At 41.5% G+C, this 24506-nt stretch overlaps 2 protein-coding genes and 1 non-coding gene across 21 annotated transcripts in view; 2 read left to right on the forward strand and 1 right to left on the reverse strand.

Annotated features, from left to right (window-relative positions):
- Positions 1–6641, reverse strand: part of TRMT2A (tRNA methyltransferase 2 homolog A) — a 36473-nt gene extending 29832 nt beyond the window's left edge. For 2 of the 18 annotated variants that reach the window (XM_043529595.1, XM_043529596.1), the window contains exons 1-5: positions 6552–6641; positions 4908–5537; positions 3678–3786; positions 2881–3062; positions 933–1047 (exon numbers count right to left, since the gene is read on the reverse strand). In XM_043529595.1, the coding sequence (XP_043385530.1) occupies positions 933–1047; positions 2881–3062; positions 3678–3786; positions 4908–5537; positions 6552–6631 (1116 nt within the window). In that variant the 5' untranslated portion in view covers positions 6632–6641. Of the gene's footprint in view, positions 1–932; positions 1048–2880; positions 3063–3677; positions 3787–4907; positions 5538–6016 lie in introns of all 18 variants that reach the window. The other 16 variants (XM_043529598.1, XM_043529597.1, XM_043529600.1 and 13 more) reach the window with 15 other exon arrangements.
- Positions 6642–6943: 302 nt separating this feature from the next.
- On the forward strand, positions 6944–24258 carry RANBP1 (RAN binding protein 1). Of its 2 annotated transcripts, none has more exons than XM_007054953.4 (6): positions 6944–7085; positions 10894–11030; positions 15122–15279; positions 16612–16740; positions 21032–21097; positions 22337–24258. In XM_007054953.4, the coding sequence occupies exons 1-6, from the start codon at positions 7071–7073 to the stop codon at positions 22462–22464; spliced, it is 633 nt and encodes a 210-aa protein (XP_007055015.1). In that variant the 5' UTR covers positions 6944–7070; the 3' UTR covers positions 22465–24258. The 2 variants fall into 2 exon arrangements, with proteins under 2 accessions (XP_007055015.1, XP_007055016.1); XM_007054954.4 differs by having other exon boundaries at positions 22340–24258.
- On the forward strand, positions 21235–21363 carry LOC114018263. Its single transcript, XR_003563656.1, has one exon. It is a non-coding gene; the product is annotated as a small nucleolar RNA SNORA77 (small nucleolar RNA).
- Positions 24259–24506: the final 248 nt, after the last annotated feature.

Below are 24506 nucleotides of genomic sequence, written 5' to 3' on the forward strand. Positions count from 1 at the left end.
GAGTCAGGCTCCTCCTCGCTGCCGCCAGGGCACCAGTGGCATGGGGCAAGAGGAGCAATTACACAAGTCCTGTTTGCCCCAAGATAGAGAATGCTCAATAGCTCTGTGGGGATGCACATGTTAAGTCCAGGTGACATGCAGGAGCTGTAAGAGCATGTGAACTGAGATTTTTCAGAAGCTTGCAAGCTGGACAAATTTGAGCAAATCATCAAAGATGACAAAAGGCACATTCCCGATACCAGGGTGAACCTCCTGCCAAATTTCAAACCTTTGCTCCAAAGCATGTCAACTCTAGAGCATCTCAATGAAATGGTTTTAAGATTTATTTTTTTTAAACATGGGCAAAACTCATTTTTCCCTAGACTAGTTCTTGGAAGTAGCTGAACCATTTTAGCTAAAACTTAAAATCAAATCAGTCTGAGGCAGACATATGGCATAGAAAATTTCAGCCCAAACCATTTAAGCATGGTAAAGTTATAAGCAACACAAAAAAAAAAAGGGGGACTTCTAATGAGCAGCACAGCACAACCTTAACTGTAGATGTTGCTACCTGTAACACACTTATACATAATACATGGTCATGCTTTACCTAATTTTTATATGTCAGATCTTAGAGCCCTGCCCCACACAGGGATTCCATGCACAAAATAACATTTCCCAGAGACATGACTATGAAGAAGAAAGTCTTCAGATAATTTATAGTTTTCAGACAAACTGACTGAACTTTCTTTTAAAAAAATCTATAGGCTTTGTAATTAAGAGGTAGAATAGTTATGAACAACATATATACCATGGCCCACCAATAATTATCAGATTAAATACAAGTAATATAGTACTGTAATCAGAGAACTTTGCTTGAGAATCAGCTAATTCATTAAACAAGTGTCCATTGCATTCAGGGGTTTTTCTTATATTATATAAAGCTTCAGTACCTGAGGATTAAAATAAACAATTGCCATGATATGACCATTTTTGTTGGTGCGGACCGTGAGCTGTTTCCAGTGACCTTCGTAGGTTTCTAGGCTGTACACAGAGTAAGGGGTTGACCTGCAATTTTCAAAAGTTCAGTTACTGAATAGAAGAGCAACTTCTGCATAATATTTAATAATTCACATAAGTAAAAAACTCCACCATACAATAAGGTAGAAGAAAATAAGCTGTTATTAAAATCAAAAGATTAGTTTTGACCCTTGCTGACATCTGCAAAATATACCTGTAACTGAGAGAGCTCTGGCCTGTAGTACCCTATGGTGGTCTGCCACAGAACTGTGGTTATCCCTGCCTCAGTTTGGCTTAGTTCGTTCAGGGACGGAACCTATATCTATCAATCTTCATCTATAACTCCAGTCCTCTAGCTGGGTTGCTTGTGTCTCTCCCCTTTTGGGACTGAAAGGAGTCTGACTCTACCCAAAGTTCTTCCAACCCTTTAGCAGACCATTGCTCGATAGTCCCAGAAGTTTGGCCCTTTGCCTCAGGGCTTCTCCTAACCCCTTTTCCAGTGCTACCCCCTTTATGGGTTTCTTCCCTTCTTTCTTCAACAGGACAGAAATAAACTAAGTTAAAACAGGAACACAAAGCCAAAGTCCAATATTTCTGTTATTGTTACCACTCAGTTCAGGATTCTCAGCAGTCCTACACCCACCTGTATGAAGGTGGTAGGGGACCCAGACCCGCTCTCTCCTCTGTATCATAGCCCAGGGACTCTAGGTGGTACAGTGGCTTGTTCGTTTAAATCTCTCGATGCTTCCTAATTCAGGGCCTTGAACATACCTCCTGCCTGGTAATCTTCTCTGATCCCTTCTGTACGAACAGGGTTCCTCTGGATGACTTCTTCAGGTCTCACCCTGTGGAGCTCCTTCACTGTGGCTTTGCCTGTTCTGACAGGGCTGCAGCCTTTTATCTCTGTTGTTGTTAGCCTGCCCATAGACTGCAAGGGAGGTCCCTTGAAGCATCTATATACCCAATCGCAATACCCTAAGGCTAAAACTCAGATCCAGACCTTGATCGTCTCTCCCCTAATGAATTCAATCTCTTCCTCCTCTCTGGTTTTCATGATTCTCACTTAACACCCTTCACTTAATCAAAAATACAGATACAAGTATCTTCCTCTCACAACGTTCAGATCACATCATTGCCCTTTCAAACGTCTCATTTTTACCTTCAGGGTTCTGCCCACATCTCTATTTTCATTTCTTCAAAAACTTTTTTTGCCCTTTTCCTAACTGTTCCTTACTCAGGAGTCTCATATTTTCATCTTTGTGCCTTCCTTCAGGCTGATCTTACATGTGGAAGAGTCCCCCATTTTCTTGTATACCAAACTATCGCCCTCTGTCATTCAAATTCCTCGTTAAAACTCTTTTCTCTGTAAATCCTTTTAACATTAATCGACCAATTACAATGAAAACATAAGAAAACTCTCTCAAAATAGAGCAAATATTTTGTTTTATTGGGCCATTTAATATTTTGATTTAGTACTGCCTGTCCATCTTAGATCTAAATACCTTAAGGCAGTAACAGTCTTCCTCTATGTATTGTGTAGTGCTGAACACACTTAAAAAGCTCAATAAAAGTAAATAAAATAAAACAAGTAACACATGATGAGCCATGTGTAAAAACGAAGTATAAAGGAGTTGCTACAGAATGGAACCAATTTACTTAAGTTTCAGTTCTCAAAATAACCATCCAGCTCTTCAAAATGTTTCATTTTGTACATATTTCAAAATATTTAAGACAGCAAAAACCTTTTCACAGGAGTTGGTGGGTGAGATTCTGTGGCCTGCGTTGTGCAGGAGGTCAGACTAGATGATCATAATGGTCCCTTCTGACCTTAGTATCTATGAATCTTTCAGGGTAAGCCATTCAGCCTAATTTAGTTCTCACCTTATGTAGTCTTGAAAAGCTTTCACTACCTTTTTGGCAACAGCAGGAATGTGAATAGTGTCAAATGGTTCCACTACAGCACAGCTTCCACCCTTGTATTTGCCAAGGCGACAACCCACAGTTTTGTCTTCTTGATTTAAACTCATTCCAATCAAAAATTCACATTTGTTGCGGTATTCAGTCTAAAATTTTAAAAGAAGAAATAAAATTACCTAAGCTATATACATAGAACCTTGCATATCAACTGCTTCTGTCCTGAAACATCTGTTGTAGCACTAGTCTTAAATTTTAATTTTGTAATACTAAAATTTAGTTAGTGAATTTATTTCTTTATTGATGGCCTGAGACCCAGAATACCAAATTCAGCCCATATGGAAATTTTAATTTCTGAAGAAGGATCTAGTAATGATATTGTTGAAAGAACTTGAGTTATAGTTAGGAGGTTTTGCTATATCTGGATAACAAATGCAAAACTCCTTTGAAAAAATCTGAATTTGCATTACAGAACAGTAAGCAAGCCTATGGAGAAAAGGCACAATCCAATATTTTTAATTTTTGTAAGGTTTCAATTCGTTTAGAGTTTTTTTTTTTACTCCTAGATTAGTAGTTCCATTACAGTATTTATGTGAAAGGTAGTAAAGCACAAGCTTCTACTTACTTACCAACCTACAGATATTTTTGCTACCACAGTATTGCCCATCAGATAGTCCCCCATCCCTCAAACCAACAGAGTTTGTTTACTTTTAGAGTGTATTACACATTATCACTCCATACCCACAAGTTAGATTTTGCCGTACCTGTAATGGTGATGCTTTCACTCCCTCTACTGGGCAACAGATTTTATTATACTTCTGCTTCTGTACAAACAACCAAGGTAACAGGGCTTTGTTGTTGTTTCCTATTTCCCTGCAAAAGTTTAACAGATTTACGGAAGACAAGCCTTTCAATAAATACATGCATTTAAACAGCTGAATCAGGTTAACTGGCTGTTATACAAAACAATACAGGACCATACAGGCATCCAATTTTATTTTTCTTATCTGAAAATCAAGTTATTAAATACCTGAAGGATATTCTTCCATAAGAGTCTTGTCAATGGGAAATCTAAACAGTATTTACATCATACTGCTACTAAATGCAGATTTCAAAATCTACATAAATACATAAAACAGCTACAGAGTTCCAGAATAAAGCAACTGTTGATCTGTCACCCCTCAGCTGGAATCATTGTAAAAAGGGAAAGAGGAGAGCCCTGCATTTTTCTATAACGACCCCCCTGACTAATTAAGGAATAAAAGTTGACAGGTAAAGGGAATCTCATCCAGTCCTGCTGAAGTGAAATAATGGCTGCTGCAAAGTATACTCTTAAGATGATGGGACCTGGGTGGGTATTTAAGCATAGAGGTGGGAAAAAATAACCTTGTCTGCTTTTATTTTTTTTAAGTGTCTAATGACTATCAAGGTTAAATATTTTCTTTATATGGAGAATTTCGTAACAGAATAAGGCATAGATAAAACTGTAATTTTATATTTAAAATATTTTCTTAGACAGGAGTAATACTTTAAAGACTAAATAATGTGAGAATTAGAGTAGAGGGGTTTATAGAAGACCATCAGAATGATGTGACTGAAAAGTTACATCTCAACACCTATCAGAGTTCATTCCTTATATCGCTGAGGACCTGCTAATTCTAGCTTTTCAGTGGTATAAAATTTTCATGTTTAACCTTGGTGGCTTATGGAATAATTTTCCTTAAAACCACATTCCTTAATTTCGCAGGGTCTTTTCAAGCAGATCAAGTACTAAAAATATGAAGTCCTATACATTAGTCCAATGTAATTTTCAAGCTCTGGGGTTGAGGTGGTAATTTAAGGAAAAGCATTCTTACATATTAAAAGAGACTTACTTATACTGTTATATTTGTGTAGGGAATAGAGAGAAGGTTTACTGGATTTTAACTATAGTAATACAAATTTGCATTAAAGCTCATAAACATTATTAAAGTACCATTACAAAAAGGAATTACTTTGTCAGTTTCTGCAGCACTTGTTCACACTCTTGCTTCTTCTTTGTCAGCTGTTCTTCATATGGTATATTCCACAAAGGGGTCACCACATCTGCTATCTGTTTACTGAGAGGCTCCTCTTCACTGTCTTTTGCTAAAGCTGGACGCTTTGCTTCTTTCTGTTCAGTGTCCTCCCCTTCTTTCTTTCTCTTTTTTACAATGGGATCAGCTTTAGGCTTTGCGAGCCTAACACTCAAATATCGGCTCTTCCACATGACTCCATGAAGGACTTTCATAGCTTTGTCCCTTTCCTCCTCACTTTTAAATGTCACAAATGCAAAAGTTTGTTTCCCAAAAAGTTTTATCTTATGAGGGTTAAGTCCATATTTGGCAAGAAATTTCTTTACATCATTAAAGCCAATATATTTTGGAAGATTCTGAATTTCTACTTTATAAATCTCCGATGTAAACAAATCTCCTTTGATATATCTGTACATATCAGGGCAATTTTCTGTATTCTCTGCATGGCTACTATCTCCCTTGTCTTGCTTAATTTCCACCTCAGTTATATTTTCTGCTTCTACCGAAGGGGCTGTATTTTCTTCTTCAGGGACACAGAGACTACTCTTTCCTTCCATCATTTCTTCAGTCCTGTAAAGATTTCAGTTTTACAGATTTAATACTCTTTGAACGAGGACTTGTTGAAGTTAGAAAATATTGGGAGTTTGAGCCACAGTGCAACCCCCCGCCCCCAGCCCCTGCCACCAATATGCCACAACATGGTTCCATCATCACAGCGCACAGCCCTGGGCTATCGGCATGTGTAATCATGGCCATGCCCCTCCACTCCAACCACACCACAGCATGCCCTCCCCCATACCATTGCCACACCACCACGATGCCACAAAGCACAGCACCGTGCCCGCACAACAGGGTGTGATGCCACTGCAGCATTCCCCTCCAGACTAGCCTTGCGCCACCACCACGCACTCCCCGACGTGCCACAGCTAAGGGCCATCACCACGCCCCACCCCACTTGAGGCCGGGTGCCACAGTGCACAGCCACCACGCCACCCCCTCCCCCCCCGTGAGCCACAGCAAGGGCCCATCACCGTGCCCCGCCACCTCACCCCATGGTGCAACGCCGCCGCCGCCGCCACCAGGCTGCAGCACTATCACGACCCCAGGGCAGCACCCTCACCCACCCATGCAGCATCCAGCGCACCAAGACACTAGCCTGGGGCATCCCGTCCGCGCCCCGCGGGACCACACCAGGATGCCACCACATCTCGGCGCGGCTCCTGCGACCAATAAGCGCCGACGCGGCGAGCGCCGGCTCAGGCTCCGAAGGGAGCTTGAGGGAGCCCTACGCTCTCCTCAGTCGCAGGCCCCCCCCCGCTACACTCACCTCCCGCCCATCTCCCCGCGCGACCCGTCCCCACCTCACGCGGCACACATACACCGAACGGGGGCGGGTTCAAGGTGGTGGTGGGGGGGTGTCTTCCGTGACGTCACCGGGAAGCTAAAATGCCCGCGGGGAAAAAGCAATTTTTTTGCACCCTTTCCCACAGATTCTGACATGGAATCAGCCCCTTGCGCTTATAAAATCCCCCAATCCTAAAAATACAAGATTAAAATAATTCCCCCCCCCCTTCCACCACACACGCAGGCGCCATCTTGAGAGTAGAGAGACGCGGGATGGTCGCCGCCAAGTCGCAAAGGCTGATGGGAAACAGCTCGGGCATGGGGTAAAAAGGTTTAATTGGGGGCACACACTAGATCTTTGGAGATGAATTTTCTTTAGACTCAGCCCGCGAGTGGGGGATGCTGTGCGCGTTTCGGGGGGAATTCGTGTTCTTTCCGAGACCTCGAGTGGGAGCCTGGAGAAACTGCCCGGCCGGACACCCCGGCGTGGCTGCGATTTAGTACCACGAAAAGGCTAATACCAGGGGGAGGGGTCGCCCTGCCGCCTACGGCTAGCGGCATTACGAGAGAGAAAGGGAGCGGGGTAAAGTAGGCGTTTCCCATCAGGCCTTGCGACAACGGCGGCGCGGGCTGCGGGAATGAGGTAAAAGCGGGAGGGGGCGGGGAGCGGCAAGCAGGAAATTCAGCGCCAAAGCTGCGGTGGGGGGAGAGAGCGACGCGAACGAGTCTAGTCTAGGAGCAGCGCCACCTCCCAGCCCCATGGCGGAGACCAAGGTGAGGATGCCGATGCTTCCCTCACCAATCTGGGGCGGAGGGGCTCCACGGGCAGCGCTGGGGCGGCCTGGGGCTCGGGAGCCCGAGGTGGAGTGGGGCGGCCTGGCGCTGAGGAAGTGGGCTAGGGTGGGCTGAGACGGTGGATGGGGGCCTGGAGACGCAGCGGGGAACAGATGGGTGAGAAGCCCGCGGGCCGGTCGGGTGAGCGGCCCCGCAGAGTAGCGAGGCTGTCCGGGAGAGCAGCGGGGTTTAGGGGACTCGTGGTGAGGGACCCGAGGCCGAGCGCGTAGAGGAGAGCGGGGGCTGAGGAGGGAGATAGGAGGGCGGCCTTGTCTTGGCGGGAAAGGGGCCTGGGTGGCTTTTCACCCAGCATCCCTAGATGCACGTGGGGTCGGGCATTCGCCGTGCAGGGGGCTGCCCGCCCACACGTGCGTGCCGGTCTCTTGCTGGGCCCATCACTCGGCGGCCGGGGCCGAGACGGACGGTGACATCCCTTTCCGCCTCACTCTGGCTCCTCGCCCTGCAGCGGGGTCGGCTCTGCCCCAAGCGGGCGTTTGAGCCTCCGCAGGCGCCACAATCTGGTTTATGACTCAGGAGCTTTTGAAGGAGGCCCCCCATGTTATCGACAGGGCCGGGGCTAGTCGTCCTAGACGACCACGTGCTTTTTATATCGCGGATGGGTGGGATTTTATCGCAATACTGTGATTCGTTTTCTTTCGCCCTCTCTAACATGTGCTTATTGTTACTTAAGATTTTCTTGTGGCGCCTGCAGGGAATCGAAGTGGGGGCGGAATAAAGGGATCAGTTATCTCTGCAATGAGGTTTGTTTATCTCAGTGCTGGAGTCAGTTCTACAAGCCTGGCCTGTGTTCTCTCTGGGATGTTTTCCCCCTTCTCTTGGAAACCATCAGGTCTTGGTGCAGTGTACTGCAGCTATTCTTCTATCACAGTTTTATTACTGTGGCTGTTCTCCATTTTCTTGTGTGCTAGAACACTGGTGACATTCAACAGGTGTCACCAAAAGGTGTGTTGTAGCATCTTTGAACTAACCCTTGTTTCCTGTCGAACCATTACTTGTATTCCAGTAACAATAAAAGCACCGACCAAGCTGGGGGCCCTGTTGTGCTGTGTGTTGTACATACGCCTAGTGAGAGACAGTTATCTGCCCAGAGTTTATAATCTAAATTGCCAGTGGTGAGGAAGAATAGAATAATTATCTTCATTTTCCAGATAAAGAACAGGCACAGATACTAAGTGATTTGACCAAGATCTCATAGTCTGTGGCAGTCTATGTGGAATTGAATTAAGATCTCGAGTCCCTTGCTAATGCCTTAACCATAAGACCATGCTTTCTCCCTCCCTGTGTTGCAAAGAAACTGTTTGCTAGACTTCTGGAATATTCTTGTGGCTTCTTTGGCTATAGAAGAACCACGTTTCATTTCTTGGCTTCTTAAGTGAGAAGTCTTTTAGTGATTCATATGTATTAAAATTAAGTCAAGAACAAAGACAACATAGCTGCAGGGTAAAGTGTTAAATTGGAAATTCAGTTGTGTGATACTAACTCTGTGTATAAAGCCATATCTAAAACTGTCTACATTTTGCATGTGTAGTAAAGGGGTATTCTCAGCTTAACTTTTAAAAATTTCTGATAGAGCACTCTTTAAATGGTATGTGCTGACATCTTGGGTTTTCCTCCTCAATGACATTTATAAGATCTTTTCAGTAAGATAAACTGATCATACGTGCACCATTGTGATCTTAGGTGTTATAATTAAAATGCGTACATAGCATCCCACTGTGTATCTAATATTTTTAATGGAATTTTTCAAGAAGGCCATGAATGGTTTTTACAGAACTTCACACTTTTTTTTCTTTTTCTCCCAACACAGTTACTTAAGCTGTATTAGTAAATGTCCTTTCTCTCATTTATCCAGTCAAATATTTTGAAGCATGAATTGACCCAATGTTATAGAAGAGCTCCTGTTGCAGCTGTTAATCTACTTGTTCCCTATTGATATTAAGCTACTATATTATGTTGGACATACAAAGTCATATAATTTGAAAACACTAATTGTATATTTGAACCCAACATTCTCATGAAAAATGTCACTTTTCTTAAATTTCACATGCCATGACCATTTCATTTTGAGGGTTTTTTAAATCTCTGTATCTTAATATTTCCTTAATATACAGATCTTGTTCCTTTAAAAATAACCTGCTTTGAGTGCACAGTGTCTCAAAACCAGTAACTTAAATGATAAAAACAGATATGGATGTGGTGATAAGTATGCTCCTTAAGTTGTATGGGATCATTATAATGTAGATGACTCTGAACTTGTGAACTTCAGCATCTAAAGTTAACTGTAAACCTGTAGGAGGGAGTACTACTTCAATAACTTAAAACATATTATCCAAAACCAAAAATAGGGGAACAGTTTTTCATAGCCTTAGGCTAGTTTGCTAATTCTAGGTTTCCAGCCAATACTTTAATCAAGATTTAAAAATAAAATCAGTGTAATATTTAAATATCTCTAACATTGCAAGAATACCAACATTCTTTTTAACCTGAGACATTTTAATACTGTTCTCGTATTACAAGGTTGTGTTATAGCTAAAAGCCAGACTTAGTGGTGTTGCTTTAGATCTTTTGATGGTTAATTGGTCAGCTTAATTTTTTAAAGGAACATTGTAGCTATGTTATCTTAATTGTTTTACTGTGAGAATACTAGGGAGAGGGTATCTCTTGCTTTCTGTTGGCCAAGCTAATCGCACAAACCAGGGGGCTCTGTGTTCATCTCTTCTACCCCACAAGGTCCCTGTGTGCCATTCTCCCATCCCCCCTCTATTTCAAGGACTTTTGCAACTCCTCCATCTACGCTCTTATGCCTTGGACTCTGTGTGCCCCCTGTTTCTCCAAATATGCATCCTTTCTCTTTCTTCATGGCAGGGATCTACAATATAAAAGGAAATCTTGATTTTTGTTTTCAAAGAGCTAGCGCAGTGCTTTATGACACACAAACCAAAACCTTTTTATTTTCAAAAAACTTTTAGAAATTTTCTGCCCTCACTATTTCCACTGTGACTAGAGTCCTTCTGTATGAATAGTTTCTTTACTGCTTTTGGGTAGGGAAGGTGTGGGCAAACTTTTTGGCCCAAGGGCCACATCTGGGTATGGAAATTGTATGGCAGGCCATGAATGCTCACAAAATTGGGGTTGGGGTGAAGGAGGGGGTGAGGGTTCTGGGGTGGGGCCAGAAATGAGGAGTTTGTGGTGCAGGAGGGGGTTCTGGGCTGGGGCAGGGGGTTAAGGTGACGGCTGGGGCTGCAGGCTCTAGGTGGGGCTGGGGATATGGGGTGCAGGAGGGGGCTCCGGGTTGGGATTGAGGGGTTCGGAAAGTGGGAGGGGGATCAGGGCTGGGGCACTAAAAGTGAAATGTGCTAAAAGTTCCCTAGTGCATGTCGATGTAGTCCCATTTCAAACGGGACTACATCAGTTTGTGTTAGAGAGCTTTTAGTGTCCACCAGTAAGATCCATAGTCAGTGCTCCATACTCTGGTTTGCACTAGAATTTACACCACAGCTGGTGCGCATCTGTGGAGTATGTAGATAAGTCCTTAGACTCCTGGGTGAGTGTTCCTATGTTTCACTAATGTGAAGAAAATCTGCATATTTTAAAAGGCTGAATAAAATTTAGTTAGTGTATATGTAGTTGGAACATTCAGAGTAGTTCCTAAATACCTTTGGTAACACATGTTAAATACAGATGTAGCCACTGCAGAACTGTTCTTAAAATTGCATTATTTTCACAGGAAACTCATGAGGAACATGACACCTCAACTGAAAACGCAGATGATTCTAACCATGATCCTCAATTTGAGCCCATAGTTTCCCTTCCTGAACAAGAGATCAAGACCCTTGAGGAGGATGAGGAAGAACTCTTTAAGATGTAAGTAGGATGGCACTGGGTAGGTCTCTAAACACTAGTTGCTTTTAAACTGTGAAAAACACTAATAAAAGGTAGGAAGGTAGCTTGTTGCAAAACACCACACAGGGGTACTTGCCTAAGACAATGTAGTACTAGTAGAAAGAAAATAGCACTTGATATGACTAATGTCTGTGCCCCTGGAGTGTTGGGGCTGATATAGTGTAACATGATGAAATCCTGACTCTCTAATGATATCTAATTGATAGTGGAAAAGTTTGGATTTGAAAAAATTTAAACCTGTTAACTTGAATTGTGCAGAAATGTGGGTCTAGAGATGTGTAACTGTGTCACAAATTAGGTTTTTCTTTTTTTAAAATTAACATGTCCTACTCTGTGCTTAAATATTTGGGTCATCGTGACACTTCCTCTGCTCATCTTCCCCCCGGCCCCTCCCCCCCAGTAGAAGCTGTCTGCTTGCTTACTGAATCAATATTTTATAGATTTGAGGTGTTAATGCTCCACCCTCTCTAACTCTTCAATGGTTCCCTTCTGCCATCATCTGGAGCAGTCATAGAAACACCTCTTGCTCTTTCCATTGTGTTAGCAGACATCAAATAGTATTAGTTATATGATTAGAAAACTGGACAAACTGGCTTAATCTAAGTTTAAATTTTGTAGAATTCCTTGAACTTTTCCTAAGCTGGAGACCTCTGTAGAGAGAAGTGTATGTAGCACAGGAGCTAAGATGCATTCCTCTTGCTCCATGATGCTCCTGCTTCAAATAGGCATGAAGTCCATTTGGGAAAAGTCAGATGGCCAAAAGTAGTCATTTTCAAGCTTCGTTCCAGAGTGTGCTCCTGTAAGAGACTCTGATAACACATGGTTCTATGAGAACATCTCCAAAAATTGACCTGCATGAGGAGTGTGACCACTAAACTTTTCTGTATGCCAAGTGATGTGCAGTCCCAGATGAAAGAAGCCATTCTCTTATAAAAACAACCCCTAAAGAAACACTGGAATATATTCTGCTAAGGATCAGAGGGTCCTTTAAATAGAGTTTAGGAAAGTTGTTAAGGTGCCAGCAGTTCAGTATGTTGTACAGCAAAAGGAATTGTTTTGACAAATTTGCTGAGACCTGGCTGGATGCCAGTGCTCTGGGCTTTCCTGAATCCTAGGGTTCCAAAAAATAAGCCACCTTGAATCCAGATAGTTGATCTGCATTAGGATGCATGTCAGACTGACCAGGCTGCAGCATAGGACTCAATCTCCCCACAAGGCTGTGGAAGAGAGTGCAGGTTGTTCAAATTCTATCACATTAACTCCTGACTACTTCATTTAGACTCTTAGTTTAAAGTGAAAACTTTCTTTGCAGCTCAATTGCAGACACTGATGTGGGGGCCCCACCTACCTTATTTCATAAATACGTTGTCCTACTTATATCTTTTCAAGTCACAACTTCATTGTAGTATCAAGAAGATACATATTAATCAGTTCCATTAGCAGAGTTCCTTGGCCTACCTTTACAGAGAGGTCACTGCTACATAATCTCCTACACTAAGGGCTTTGTGAAGGCATTGTTTTTGAAGGAGAGAAGGGAGTTACTTACATGGGGAGGGGGGGGTGTCCTATTTATATTGCCTCTGCAGAGCAACACTCAATCTCCCTTTCCTCTGTGTTGGACAGTAACTACAAATTGAGATTCTGAGGGTAGAAAGCAACCGAGGGATAGTTTAAGGGAGTGAGGTATTTATTCCTTGGGTGTATGGAACACTGGGATCCAGGGACTTGCACACTCCTGTTAACTGGTAAACACTAACCAAATTGTTTTATGGTTACATTGTGAGACACCTGATCCTACAGTATGGCTCTGTTTGAAGGTCAAAATTACCCCCAATAAAGGGATTACTTGCCAAGTTATAGTATTGACATGGATCTGAGATCCCTAAACACAAAGGGAATCGACCTTTTGCTTTAAAAATATTCATGAGGTAATCTTGTCTTGCTCAGCCTTAGTGTTAGGAAGATGTCTTGATTTGATCTGAAAGCTTTTTAGGTAGGAATACTACATTTTTAGCTAACCAATCTAAAACAAGGTATGCTGTTAGCTTGGTACCTTTTTGTTTACATCAGAAAAGCAGTACACTCTAAGAATTCGTCTGCTTTTTCTTTCCAATTAGGATATCAATCCTGTAGCCCTTATAGAAGGGCACAAAAGTTCACCTTGTGAATTGGGAGGGAAGCAAGCACTAAAGTTTAAATGAAAGAATTGTAAGACTGAATTAACTTTGCATGCAAAGCATTTACATTAATATATTGGGTTGGAAAACGCCCTCCTAAATGGAACTGTTGGTGGTATGTGAGATAGAATTGCCTCAGGAGTAAAACTGCCAAAAAATTAAATTCTGCACACAATATTATAAAATTCTGTACGTTTTATTTGTCAAAATAACACAATATCTCACCGTTTTAAATTATTTTCATAATTTATTTCAAAACACTTTTCAACAAATAACTGAAAATGGTGTGATCGTATTGTTAATGTGTTACTGTTGTTTTGACAAAATATGCAGGATTTTAATGTTTTGGTACAGAATTTTTAACTTTTGGTGCAGAATTCCCTCAAGAGTACCAGGGTTCTGTGTGGTACAATTTGTGTGCGGACAGATTGGTGTGGGGGTTGGGGGGGATCTGGATGCACATGGACTTGTTGGGGGATTCTCGGTGCAGGGGGAATGGGACTTTGCTGAGGAGTCCAGGTGAAGATGGTGGGGGTGGACTCAGCGGGGGGTCTGGGTGTAAGTGGAGTGGGGCTTGGTGGGGTAGGGATCGGGGCGGGGGGGGGGTGTCCCAATGTAAGGGGTGGGCTCAGTGGGGATGGATTCCAGGTGCAGGGGGCTGAGGTTCGGCAGTGGGGTGGGGTCCAGATGCAGGGGGGTTGGGCAGACAGGAGCAGCTCCCTGTACAGTGACTCCTTCCCCTTACTTCCTGGCCCCATCGCTCCTCAGCTGTGGGAGGAGGGGTCATTCTACAGGGAGCTGCTCACCCCTCCCCGCCCATCCCCTGTGCGGCTGGACTCCCCTAGCCCCACCCCACCTGGAACACACACGCACCCTTCCCCCGCACCCAGACCCCACTTCCCACTACCTGCAGAGCTTCCTGCAGCCGGGGGAGGTTTCTGGGGGTTGATCTGACCCAGCCCTGGCTGCTCCATGTAGGGGAGGGGGAACTCTGTCTCCGTCCCCACCCCCTTCTCTGCCCCAGCCAGGACTATCGTCCCTGGGCAGCCAAGGCATCCACAGACACCCCCACACACACACTCGTGGTGACTTACCTCTCCCCCAGCTGCCCGAACAGATGCATCTGTGTTGCCGGAGAGGGTGAGTGAGCGCTGGTGCAGTTTCTCTTTGCTTCCCCACAGAAACCATTTTTCTGCAGGGAAGGAAAAAAAATCTGTGGGGGGACATGTTTCTGCGCATGTGCAGTGGTGCAGAATTCCCCCACAAGTAGATAGCTGGAGATAATAACGGATCTGGAAAAGAGGCTGGGCAACTACTATTAAATGTTCGTCTCTCCTTTAACAAGTTTGTTAATTAACAAACTGCCATGAAAATAGGCCAACATGGCTGGCTTCATTTTTGTTTTTGTTGAATCATTGGTTGTAATTTCAGTGCACTAATTTCATTCCAAATATATACGACAGTAACACATCTGTTCTGTAACTTAAGTCCGTGTACTCTACGATTAAAAAAATCATGAAATTCACTTTTTGATGGAATAAATTCAGTGCTAATATGGAGCTGTCTTGGAATTACACAGACGTTCTTTCAGCAACATTTTTGTGGGGCAGTGAAGTTTTTTTTTTAATGACTCCATTCATACAGTATTCTGTCCTGAACTAGTTCATTGACTACTGATAGCATGGTGCTCAATTTGCCTAGAAAATCTGTCATCTTGAACTCTAATTTGTTGGTGAGGACTCTGGATTTATTTCCTCTCTCCTGAAAGCTCTGTGGAATCTTAACTTTCACCTAAGACAGGTGGGCTGAGGGACCTTTTATTCAGCGTGGTTTGTTCTTGCATACAAACTCTAATCTCTTGCTCTCTTTCTCAAGGCGAGCAAAGCTGTTTCGATTTGCATCAGAAAATGATCTTCCAGAGTGGAAAGAACGAGGAACCGGAGATGTGAAACTCCTGAAGCACAGGGAGAAGGGAACAATTCGCCTTCTCATGAGGAGAGATAAAACCCTAAAAATCTGTGCAAATCATTATAGTATGTTTGTTCCATTATTTCCCATAACTTCCCTTTGCCTGTCACCTATTTTTATGTGCAATATAGTTATCAAGTCTCATAGGATTCGTGCAGGTTTTTTTTAACCCTAAAAATGGCTTGGCAGAATGGGCCAGTGGTCTAACATCAGTAAATAGACTAGTTCTGTGTATGCATCCAGTTTGATGCCGGTTTAACTTATTAATTGTGCACAGTTCTATAATACTACAGGTAAATATATTTACAATCTAGTAAATTAAAGAGGCATCAAAATACTTTGTTGCATATTTTAGTTTTGTAATGAAGTCTCTTTGGATGCTCATTCATTTTCAAGGAGATCTAGCAATGTGGAGTATGTAAGTTCTGCAAAGTCTCAAACTTATTTAAAGCAGAAAATAACTCTTCTGCTGAAATCATTTAGATGGCTGAAAGGATTGTCTTGACACAAATTTAGGGAAAAAATTGTTTGAACAGAAATCAGACATGGGAAGTTTTGCTGAAGGGAGATGTTTGAAGCAACTGAAAAGTATAATTGGAAATAGCATTTTAGCATTCTGTTTGTCTGTGGTCCCTGTACTTACTATATACACTAAATAAAAGGCCCGGGGATGAACAAAAATTGGAACGAAGGGTTCATCAAGCTTGTGACTTCTGCTGAAACTACAGTTTCTCTAGTTTAGTGCACTTGCCCCAGAAAAGGGTAAGCAAGCGTAACAAGGCAGTTAAAAAGATACTGTTCTATGTTGAATATTTGTAGTTTGTTGTCGCAGGATATTGAAACAGAATTTTAAGATGGCATAAAGGGAGGAGGGAGAAATCACTTACATGAATAATCTCAGAGGAAAGCTAAGTGCTGTCTATAATACGTAAGATTACCAGCAGCAGAAAGGAAGAAACTTTACTATTTTATTTGGATGCTTTTGTACCTTCCTTTGAAGCATACGTATTGGCCACTATCTAAAAGTACTTTTTAGACCATTGGCCTTTCAGTAGGGGAACATTGCATTCTAAAATGGTATTAAATTGGAACTATGACCTTTTTGGGGGAGGGGGGAGTTGAATAGAAGTGTGTGGTTAGCACTCTGGCAGTATTGGCCTCCCATTACAGATTGTTCTGGGACACAGGACAGAACAATATGGGCACCATCCTTTTTTCCCTTCCCTCCATTTCAGCTAGAAATAACTTTACATTACAATCCCTTGTGAGTTATAAAATCTTTTATTTACTTCATCTTACTAAGAGCTGACTTTCTTAAGGTACTTGTGGGGCTTATGTGGAAATGTATTTCAAAATGTTATATGGAGCTACGACTAATCAGTTCTTTTTCTTTGTAGTTACACCTTTAATGGAGCTGAAGCCTAATGCTGGAAGTGACAGGGCATGGGTTTGGAACACACATGCTGACTTTGCAGATGAAAGCCCTAAACCTGAACTTTTGGCAATCCGGTTTCTAAATGCAGAAAGTGAGTGATGGCACAAGATCAGTTTCTTTTGATACTATACTATCTGCTTTAGGAAGTAACCTTGGGCCATTTAATACTGCACAGTATTCTACAGTAAATGTATGAAAGTAGTTACCACTACCTTTTGTAGCTCCCATGGTAGAAAAGAATAAATATTCCCTGTCTTTTTAAAGAATCTATCCCACTGGCTGTAAGCACTCAAAATGGGATGAGGGGAGAAAAAAGCCTCATTTGTCCATAGAAAGCCACCCTAATATTTGTCTAGAAGGACAGTCCCTTCTCTCTAAATAGTACTGCAGCAGAAATAATTCAGAGTGCAACTGGTTAATTAGTAATGCTCTGAATACGTAGATAAATAGAGCAGTTATCCTCCACCTTCCATCCAACACCATCTTTATAACTTTCTTGGTTTTTTTTTGTTTTGTTTTGGGCGGGGGGGGGGGGGGTTGCCTTGATAAGTGTGCTGACACTTTGTTTTCAAGAGAGCTTGTTAGTGTTTCCAAATAATTTTAATACAATATAACTCCAGGACTTCAACCAGTATATTCACCTTACTTTCATTAATTACCTCAACTTCATGTTTTAATGAAGATTAAATTTGTGGCAGTGGTTCTCAAATGTGTGGTTTTTTGTTTTTTGTTTGTGTGGTTTTTTTTTTTGGTTGGTTTTTTTTTCCACGGACCACTTGAAAATTACTGAGGGTCTCAGCGGACCACTTAATGATCTTTCCAAATGTCATTTGTACCATTAGCTAACTACTGTAAAGCGCTTTGGATAAAAGCGCTATATTTAAAAAAAAAAAAACCTTTAACGTTTTTTGTTCTACAAATAAAAGCGCACAACTCTTATTTTAATATCAGTAGTCTTACCTTATCAGAGTGATGGATGTGCCCTCTCTCCCCTGCTGCAGCAGCCCCTGAGCTGGGGCTGGGAAGGAGGGCCGTCTCTCCCTGGCAGCCACAGCCCTGGAGCTGGGGAAGTCTCCTCTTTCTCTGGCCACCGCTGCCCTGCACGTCCTAAATTCCCACTGCCCTTTCCCACTTACCCTCTGTTTCCCCCAAGGCCACCACCTCACCTTACATGTGTGTCTTCTCCAGGGTCCAGGCACCTAATTAGTGGAGCCATGCCTGTGCAGCTCCACTAATTAGGTGGGTGGCCCTTTATTTTCTTGTGTGCGGCCACCCAGGCACAAACCTTAGAGGGATCTATCCGCGGACCACTTGAATGGAGTTCGCAGACCACAGTTTGAGAACCTCTGATTTGTGACATTACAAATACTGTATGGAAATTATTACCTTGTATTAAATCTTTCATTCAGGCGCATCTCCCTTAGAATCACAACTGCTACACTGAACAAGTACTAGGTGTTAATATCCATTTGTCTCTTCCTTCTAACATATCAAATGAAATATCCTCTTAGTGGAATATGGTAATCGTAACAACCATGGTTAACTTGGACGATAGGTTATAGTAAATCTTTCTAGACTAAAGTTTATTTAAAGTTATATATTATTTGCTACAATGCTCCCAAAGGTTAGTATAGTTTGACCATTCAGAGAGATGGTGCAAGATTCTGGTTCTGTTATTTTATGTTAATGAAAGGCTTTGAGCACTGTGGAGGAATCACATTCCTGTTGAAGGCAGTATCTCATATCTGTGGTCAGAACAGGCAAATTCTCTCATCTATTTAAAATATAAAAACAAATTTGACTGTGCAGTATCTCCTCTAGGTAACTTAGGAGAATAAATGCCATGATTTAGGGAATTAGAGGTGAAATTATTTGTATCTTGGTAGCACTTGAGTACCCCAGCCAGGAGTGGTTAGGGACTATACAGACATAGCATGGAAGCCACTCTCTGCCACAACTACCTTACAAACGCCAAAATAAGTGACGACAAGTTGTAGTGGTTTGCCTGGAATTCCCTACATGGAATGCCAGACTGCATTCATTCCTAAATAGAACATGCAAAACTAATTGTATGAGAAATAAAATGGCTGCCACACTTCTTCCCTTCTCACCACACCCCCCCCAGATGGCTACTGGGCTAGTGAACTGCTCTCTGGGGCTCTTAAAACCCCTTCTGCCTGTGACGCGGGCATCCAAGGAGAATCCCATGGTGGCTGCACAACCAGCTTAATCTTCTGGCTCCTGTCTAGTCTAGTGGTAGCTCTTGTAAGGGGTGAAGGACTTCTAGATCCAGCTATTCTCACTAGCCCTTAAGCAGTTAATGCAGCAAACAGTGTGTGACTGTCAAAGAGCATTATAACTGCTGGCTTCTTATTGTGCATCTCAGATAACTTTCAGGTTGCATGTGCCTGTGGGTTAGCCACATTAAAATGTCTAGGTTGGCACATAGGAGGAAGGTAAGATGGTAGTAAACAAAAATACTGCCAAACATGTTCCATTGCACAGTTGGCACCTTGTGGCCGAACCATATTAACACATGTTGGCAAACAATGTTTTCTTCAGTTTCACCTTTCTAATAAAGCATCCTTTCTTCTTCAGGCAAACTTTCACTGAAACCAAGCCTTCTATTTAAACCCCTGAATCCCCTACCAAAAAAAGTCTACTTAGAAGAATAAGTTTAGGGTTGGGATTTTAACGTTATCTCTGAGTTTGGGAGTGGGGTGGGGTGACTGAGGGCTTTCATTGCTTCCTTTACACGCTGCCTTGCAGTAGCAGATATGAGGGGATAGAAAGCAAACTATTAGTGGAGTTCCTTCTTGGGTTCATAGACAAAGAACTAAAGTTCAGGTTTAGAGTAGCAGCCATGTTAGTCTGTATCTGCAAAAAGAACAGGAGTACTTGTGACACCTTAGAGACTAGCAAATTTATTAGAGCATAAGCATGGATCTATGTTTTATGGGAGTGCCTGGGTCATTACACACATTGAATCTATTTCCCTGTGTTAAGTATCCTCACACCTTCTTGTCAACTGTCTAAATGGGCCATCTTGATTATCACTACAAATGTTTTTTTTCTTCCTGCTGATAATAGCTCATCTTAATTAGCCTCTTACAGTTTGTATGGCAACTTCCACCTTTTGTGTGTGTGTGTGTGTATACATATATATCTATATCTCTTATTATATGTTCCATTCTGTGCATCTGATGAAGTAGGCTGTAGTCCATGAAAGCTTATGCTCTAATAAATTTGTTAGTCTCTAAGGTGCCACAAGTACTTCTGGTCTTTTTAATTAAAGTTCAGTTTCTGGTCCTGTCAGGGGGTGTCACTATGCACGATGAACTCCCTTTCAAAGAAGCTCTGAAAATCCATGAGGAGGGTGCACACTCCGAAGAGATTCTAAAAAACCTCTGGCTTCATGTTCAGTCTTTAAAAATGTGCATTTTCCTGTGGAGCAATAGTGACCTCAAGTGGCCAGTCATGCTATCTCAATGTGGGCTTATCAAATTATCCTTTCTAGTTCTATTTGAGAGTGACTTGACTGTGGTTATCTGCTTCTCAAATTATTTCAGTTAGAAAGGGTTGGAGGGATGCTTATTGTAATAGGACTGATAGCAGCCATTATCAGAAAGTTTCTGTCTTTGAAATGGAACTATTCAGAACCAATCACTTAGACTGAAATGTATTGATGTAGCTTGTCTTCAAAAGAATTCTGGTTAGCTGTAACTTGAGCCATGTTACCTGCATCTTTTTACTGATGGCATTGTGTGGTGGCGGTGGTGTTTGGTTTTTGGTTTTTGTTTTTAAAGTACAGTTTGTGCTCATGAAATGGACTGGATTTTCAACTCAGGAGACTGAAATTCTCCCTTCAGGTGCAGTATAGGTAGTGATGGTGCAAACTTGCCATTCCTCCTTAGCTGTATCCTGGCAGAACGATCTCTAGGTGTGAGAAAATAAATGTCTATGGTCCTCTCAGTCCCTGACCTCTGACTGAACAAGAATGTGTGGTAGGTAGACTTCTAATGTGAATGCCTAGTAGTGAAGGTATGGATAGAAGATCAGATAGCTTAAAATAGCACTTAGCAGCAGAAGCTTAAGATGAGAACTTTGTAGAAAACCCACTCAAAAGTGCAACATGCATTGCTTTCTTTGGAGAGTATTTAAATAATGAGAAATAATTGAAGCCTGTATACTTAAGATCACTTGAACTAAGATGAAATCCACTAAGTGCATATTTCTAGACTAAAAAGGCAGTCAAACTAACATGTAGAAATGAATTTGTTTCAGGATAAATGTCTGTTTGTTTCAGAACAAATAGATCTAAAGAATAGAGGCATTGTACATAATTTAAGGTAATGAAGAAACATTTTATTTCTTTCAAACAGATGCACAGAAATTCAAAGCAAAATTTGAAGAATGCAGGAATGAGGTAGACAAGGGAGCAAAGAAGGGTAAGATGTTAATCTTCGCTTGGAATTTAGATGAGTATTGCACTGTTTTTGTCCTCTCCTTTTCCAAGTTTTTAATGTCTATGGTGGGGGCGAGGGAATATCCTTAGATTGCTCATTGTAATATTTGGTGTCTCTTGGCAGACTCACTCTGTGCCTGACTGCAGTCTTCAGTCCAGGGGCTTTTTCAGTCTGCTAGAGTAATGGTCCCTGGTTTGAGAACTCTTCTTTCCTTGTAGAAGACTTGCAATTGCTCCTGGGACATAATTTTTAGAGCAAATATTATAGAAAGACTTTTCTGTATAAATAATGAAAATATATACTACACTTGAGTAGCAGTTTTACCATACTGATTTTTTTAATTATTTATTTAATTTTCCTTTGTTCACAAGTAAATACCCCAGTTGCAGGATTATATTTTAAACTAACATTTGAAACTTGGTTCACTTTGTTTAAATTGTAAAGTAACTTTACCAACTTAATTTGATGGTTCTGTATGACACACACACACAACACGTGTAATGGAGAGAAGCTCTCTGAACAAATATCTTCAATTTCATATAGCGATTACTCCTTTAGTGGATAGAATTCCATTCTAAATTTCTAAAGTATAGACTCCTGCTGGTCGGCAATTCAAATGCTTCAGGAAATCTGAGTGGTTTAGGCAATGCAGGGAACTGAATTCCCTTGTAAACTGTAGCCTTAGTTTTCTCTCACTCAAGCAAAGCTGTTGGAGTGGCAGGAGAGAGGAGGATAGAGACCTGAATTGCAAATAACTCCTTATTAGAATAAGGATATTATCGAAGGAGCTGGAAGTTGTGTGGAACCAGCACATCCAATTCCACAAAATACGCCTTGTCAGTAGTTACCCTGTAGCATTCCAAAAAACTGTTCATGAGGGTACTGCAAAGGGTAGCATCCCATTTAGTCAGTAAGCTATGGCCTAGTGTAGTGATTGGGGTTTGTTGGTTGGTTGGTTTGTTTGCTGTTGTTTTAAAGGAGGGGGAAAGGAGTGAGTCTACTTTCATTTGGCATGGTATGTATCAGCAAGGGAAAAGAAACAGTATGAATCACTTTGGTGTGTGGCAGAGAGTTCAAGGCGTTCAAAAAACACTTCATCTTTATCCTCTTTCAAAAGCCAATTTACACTCTTTCTTTAGAAAAACAAGTTAATACAGCTTTCCAATTGTTAATTAAATCTACCATACTGTGTAACTTTTTTTTCTTCAAACAATCTCTTAGCAGGCAAAGAGAAAAATGATAGTGCTGACAAAGTTGCTGAGAAATTAGAAGAGCTTTCTGTAAAGGAAGAGAGCAAAAAATCTGAGAAGAAAGAAGAGACCAAGGAAAAAATTGAAGAGAAGCAATAAATCATCTTGGGCCTTGTGTTTTTTCCTTAATTTTTTTTTAATTTTTACAAGGGACTTTATAAAGAACTGAATTCCAACATTCAGATTGTTTTTTCTAAGCTTTTGCCCTTTTGAAGATGTCTTCAGAAAATCCATTCCCCAGTCATGAAAATGTACTGTGCTAACTTTCTTTTCCATAGTGGAAACACTTATTTATAGTCATCCAAAAGAGTGAATAAAACAAATTTGAAAACAGCATCAAAGGACAGAACTGAGTTTTCTGTACACTTCAAACACTTGTGACTATAATTCTTGCACTTGGTGTTTACATATTTGAGGGTGCGTATCTTCATATAAGTGATGTAATCAGATTAGATTAAGTGCATTTTAATCCTTTCTGTTGGTAAAATTATGCAGACATTTCTTGTATGTTAAGTTAAATTAGTAGACTTAAGCAGGCCTCTTACACCAGTTTTGGTTGTTTGTGTTTGCTAATTGAGGATTGTTCCTGCTTGACAGGGTACCTACAGTTTTCTTTAGCAGACCACTATATCTATTGCTTCCTAGAAGGCTATAGTGCCACAGAATTCTGGATGGTAGAATTTATTATTCTCCTGGCACAACTCCACTGGTATGATGACCGCTTATGGCAGACAGTAGTGGAAAAGGATATCCTTTGAACTAGCATTGGATGTAATTTAATACAGTCTCATGTAGGTTTTCATTACAAAAGATAAGTAGGAAGCTACTTTTTAAAAGTCTTAATGACTTTCAAAAGCTCTTTTAACCATGCTAAAGGATCAAGAGTGCTGTTTGTGTTAGAAAACAACTTATAAAACCTACTTATATATTGTAGATAGGACCATAGATCACTCATGATGTGCCATTCACTGACTCTTAAGGAAGTACCTTTTTTTTTATATCTACTTAATGTTAGGGATGAATCTAACCTTGTTAGACAACATGCCATGGAGCTCCTCAAATCAGAGCTTCCCATGTTTTTTGCTGTGTGCCCCACCACCACAATGTGAGTGGCGTAAGAGGGTCCCCTACTCCTGCCCATCCAGGACAGAAAGTGACTCACTGAGACAAGCAAATGGCAGGACCTAGCTGGACATCCCTGGAGAAGCCCATAGCAGAGTGAACCAGGGGTTCTCACCCTCCCTTTCATTCCTGCAGGGCTATGGCTTTCTGGCTGAGTGCAGGGCAGCAAACAAGGGAATGCTCAGGAAGACTGCAGTGGTCAGTGATGCATGGAAAGCAGCAGGCTATGGGTGGGGTTGCATGTACTCTCTCTTGCCCCAAACCTCCCTGTATGCTCTCCCTAGCCTGGACACCTGGAGCCCCTTGCCCCAACTGTCACACCCCAGATAACCTCCTCCCACAGTTTGAAATACAATGGTGTAAGCAATGCACTCCAACAGTCACTTTCTAAATTTGGCACTGATGTGTTCAGAACTTGCAATCACTTTACCAGAATTTGTGGAGTTATAAAATACTTGCATTTTAGAAAAGTATGAGGAGGTCCTAATACTACTACAAAAATATTAAACCTATAATTTGAATATGCAAGGTGGAATATAATGTTAATATGCTCTTTAAATGGGAATAAGTATTATGGTTCAAGCTGCTCCCTTAACAGTGGTTATTAGCAATAGATCTACTTAGTTTCTAACTACTGCTAGAGTTTTGGAAGACTTAAACCAGGGTAGAAAACCAACAAAAAAGCCTTTTCATTCAGTAAATGTCTTGTTGTTTTTGTTTTTTTGGTAGACAAATTTCCTTGTATAAAGATTAACACAACTATCAGTAAAACAATCTAGCCTTTCTAAACTGTAAAGGTGTGATGACCAATAATATCTAAAGGAGGGAACCGAATGTTGGTAAAGAGGGTCTAAAAGCCTGCTGACTTCCCTCCACATAGATTCTTCCATTTATTAAATTTAAATTCTCCAAGACAAGACAAACTACATGGAAAATGAGCATTAAATATGCTTTAAATTTATGTAAATTGATCAAATCTGGAACTATAAAGAAGGTACTCCATTTTATATTAAAGGGAA

This window comes from Chelonia mydas, chromosome 15 (assembly GCF_015237465.2).
Source record: "Chelonia mydas isolate rCheMyd1 chromosome 15, rCheMyd1.pri.v2, whole genome shotgun sequence".
Taxonomy (NCBI): Eukaryota; Metazoa; Chordata; order Testudines; family Cheloniidae; genus Chelonia; species Chelonia mydas.

Excerpts from the sequence above, each read along its gene's own strand:
- RANBP1 (XM_007054953.4), top strand. Across the intron at positions 11,031-15,121 it reads GAGGAAGAACTCTTTAAGAT|GCGAGCAAAGCTGTTTCGAT; the intron begins GTAAGTAGGATG and ends CTCTTTCTCAAG. Across the intron at positions 16,741-21,031 it reads CCGGTTTCTAAATGCAGAAA|ATGCACAGAAATTCAAAGCA; the intron begins GTGAGTGATGGC and ends TCTTTCAAACAG.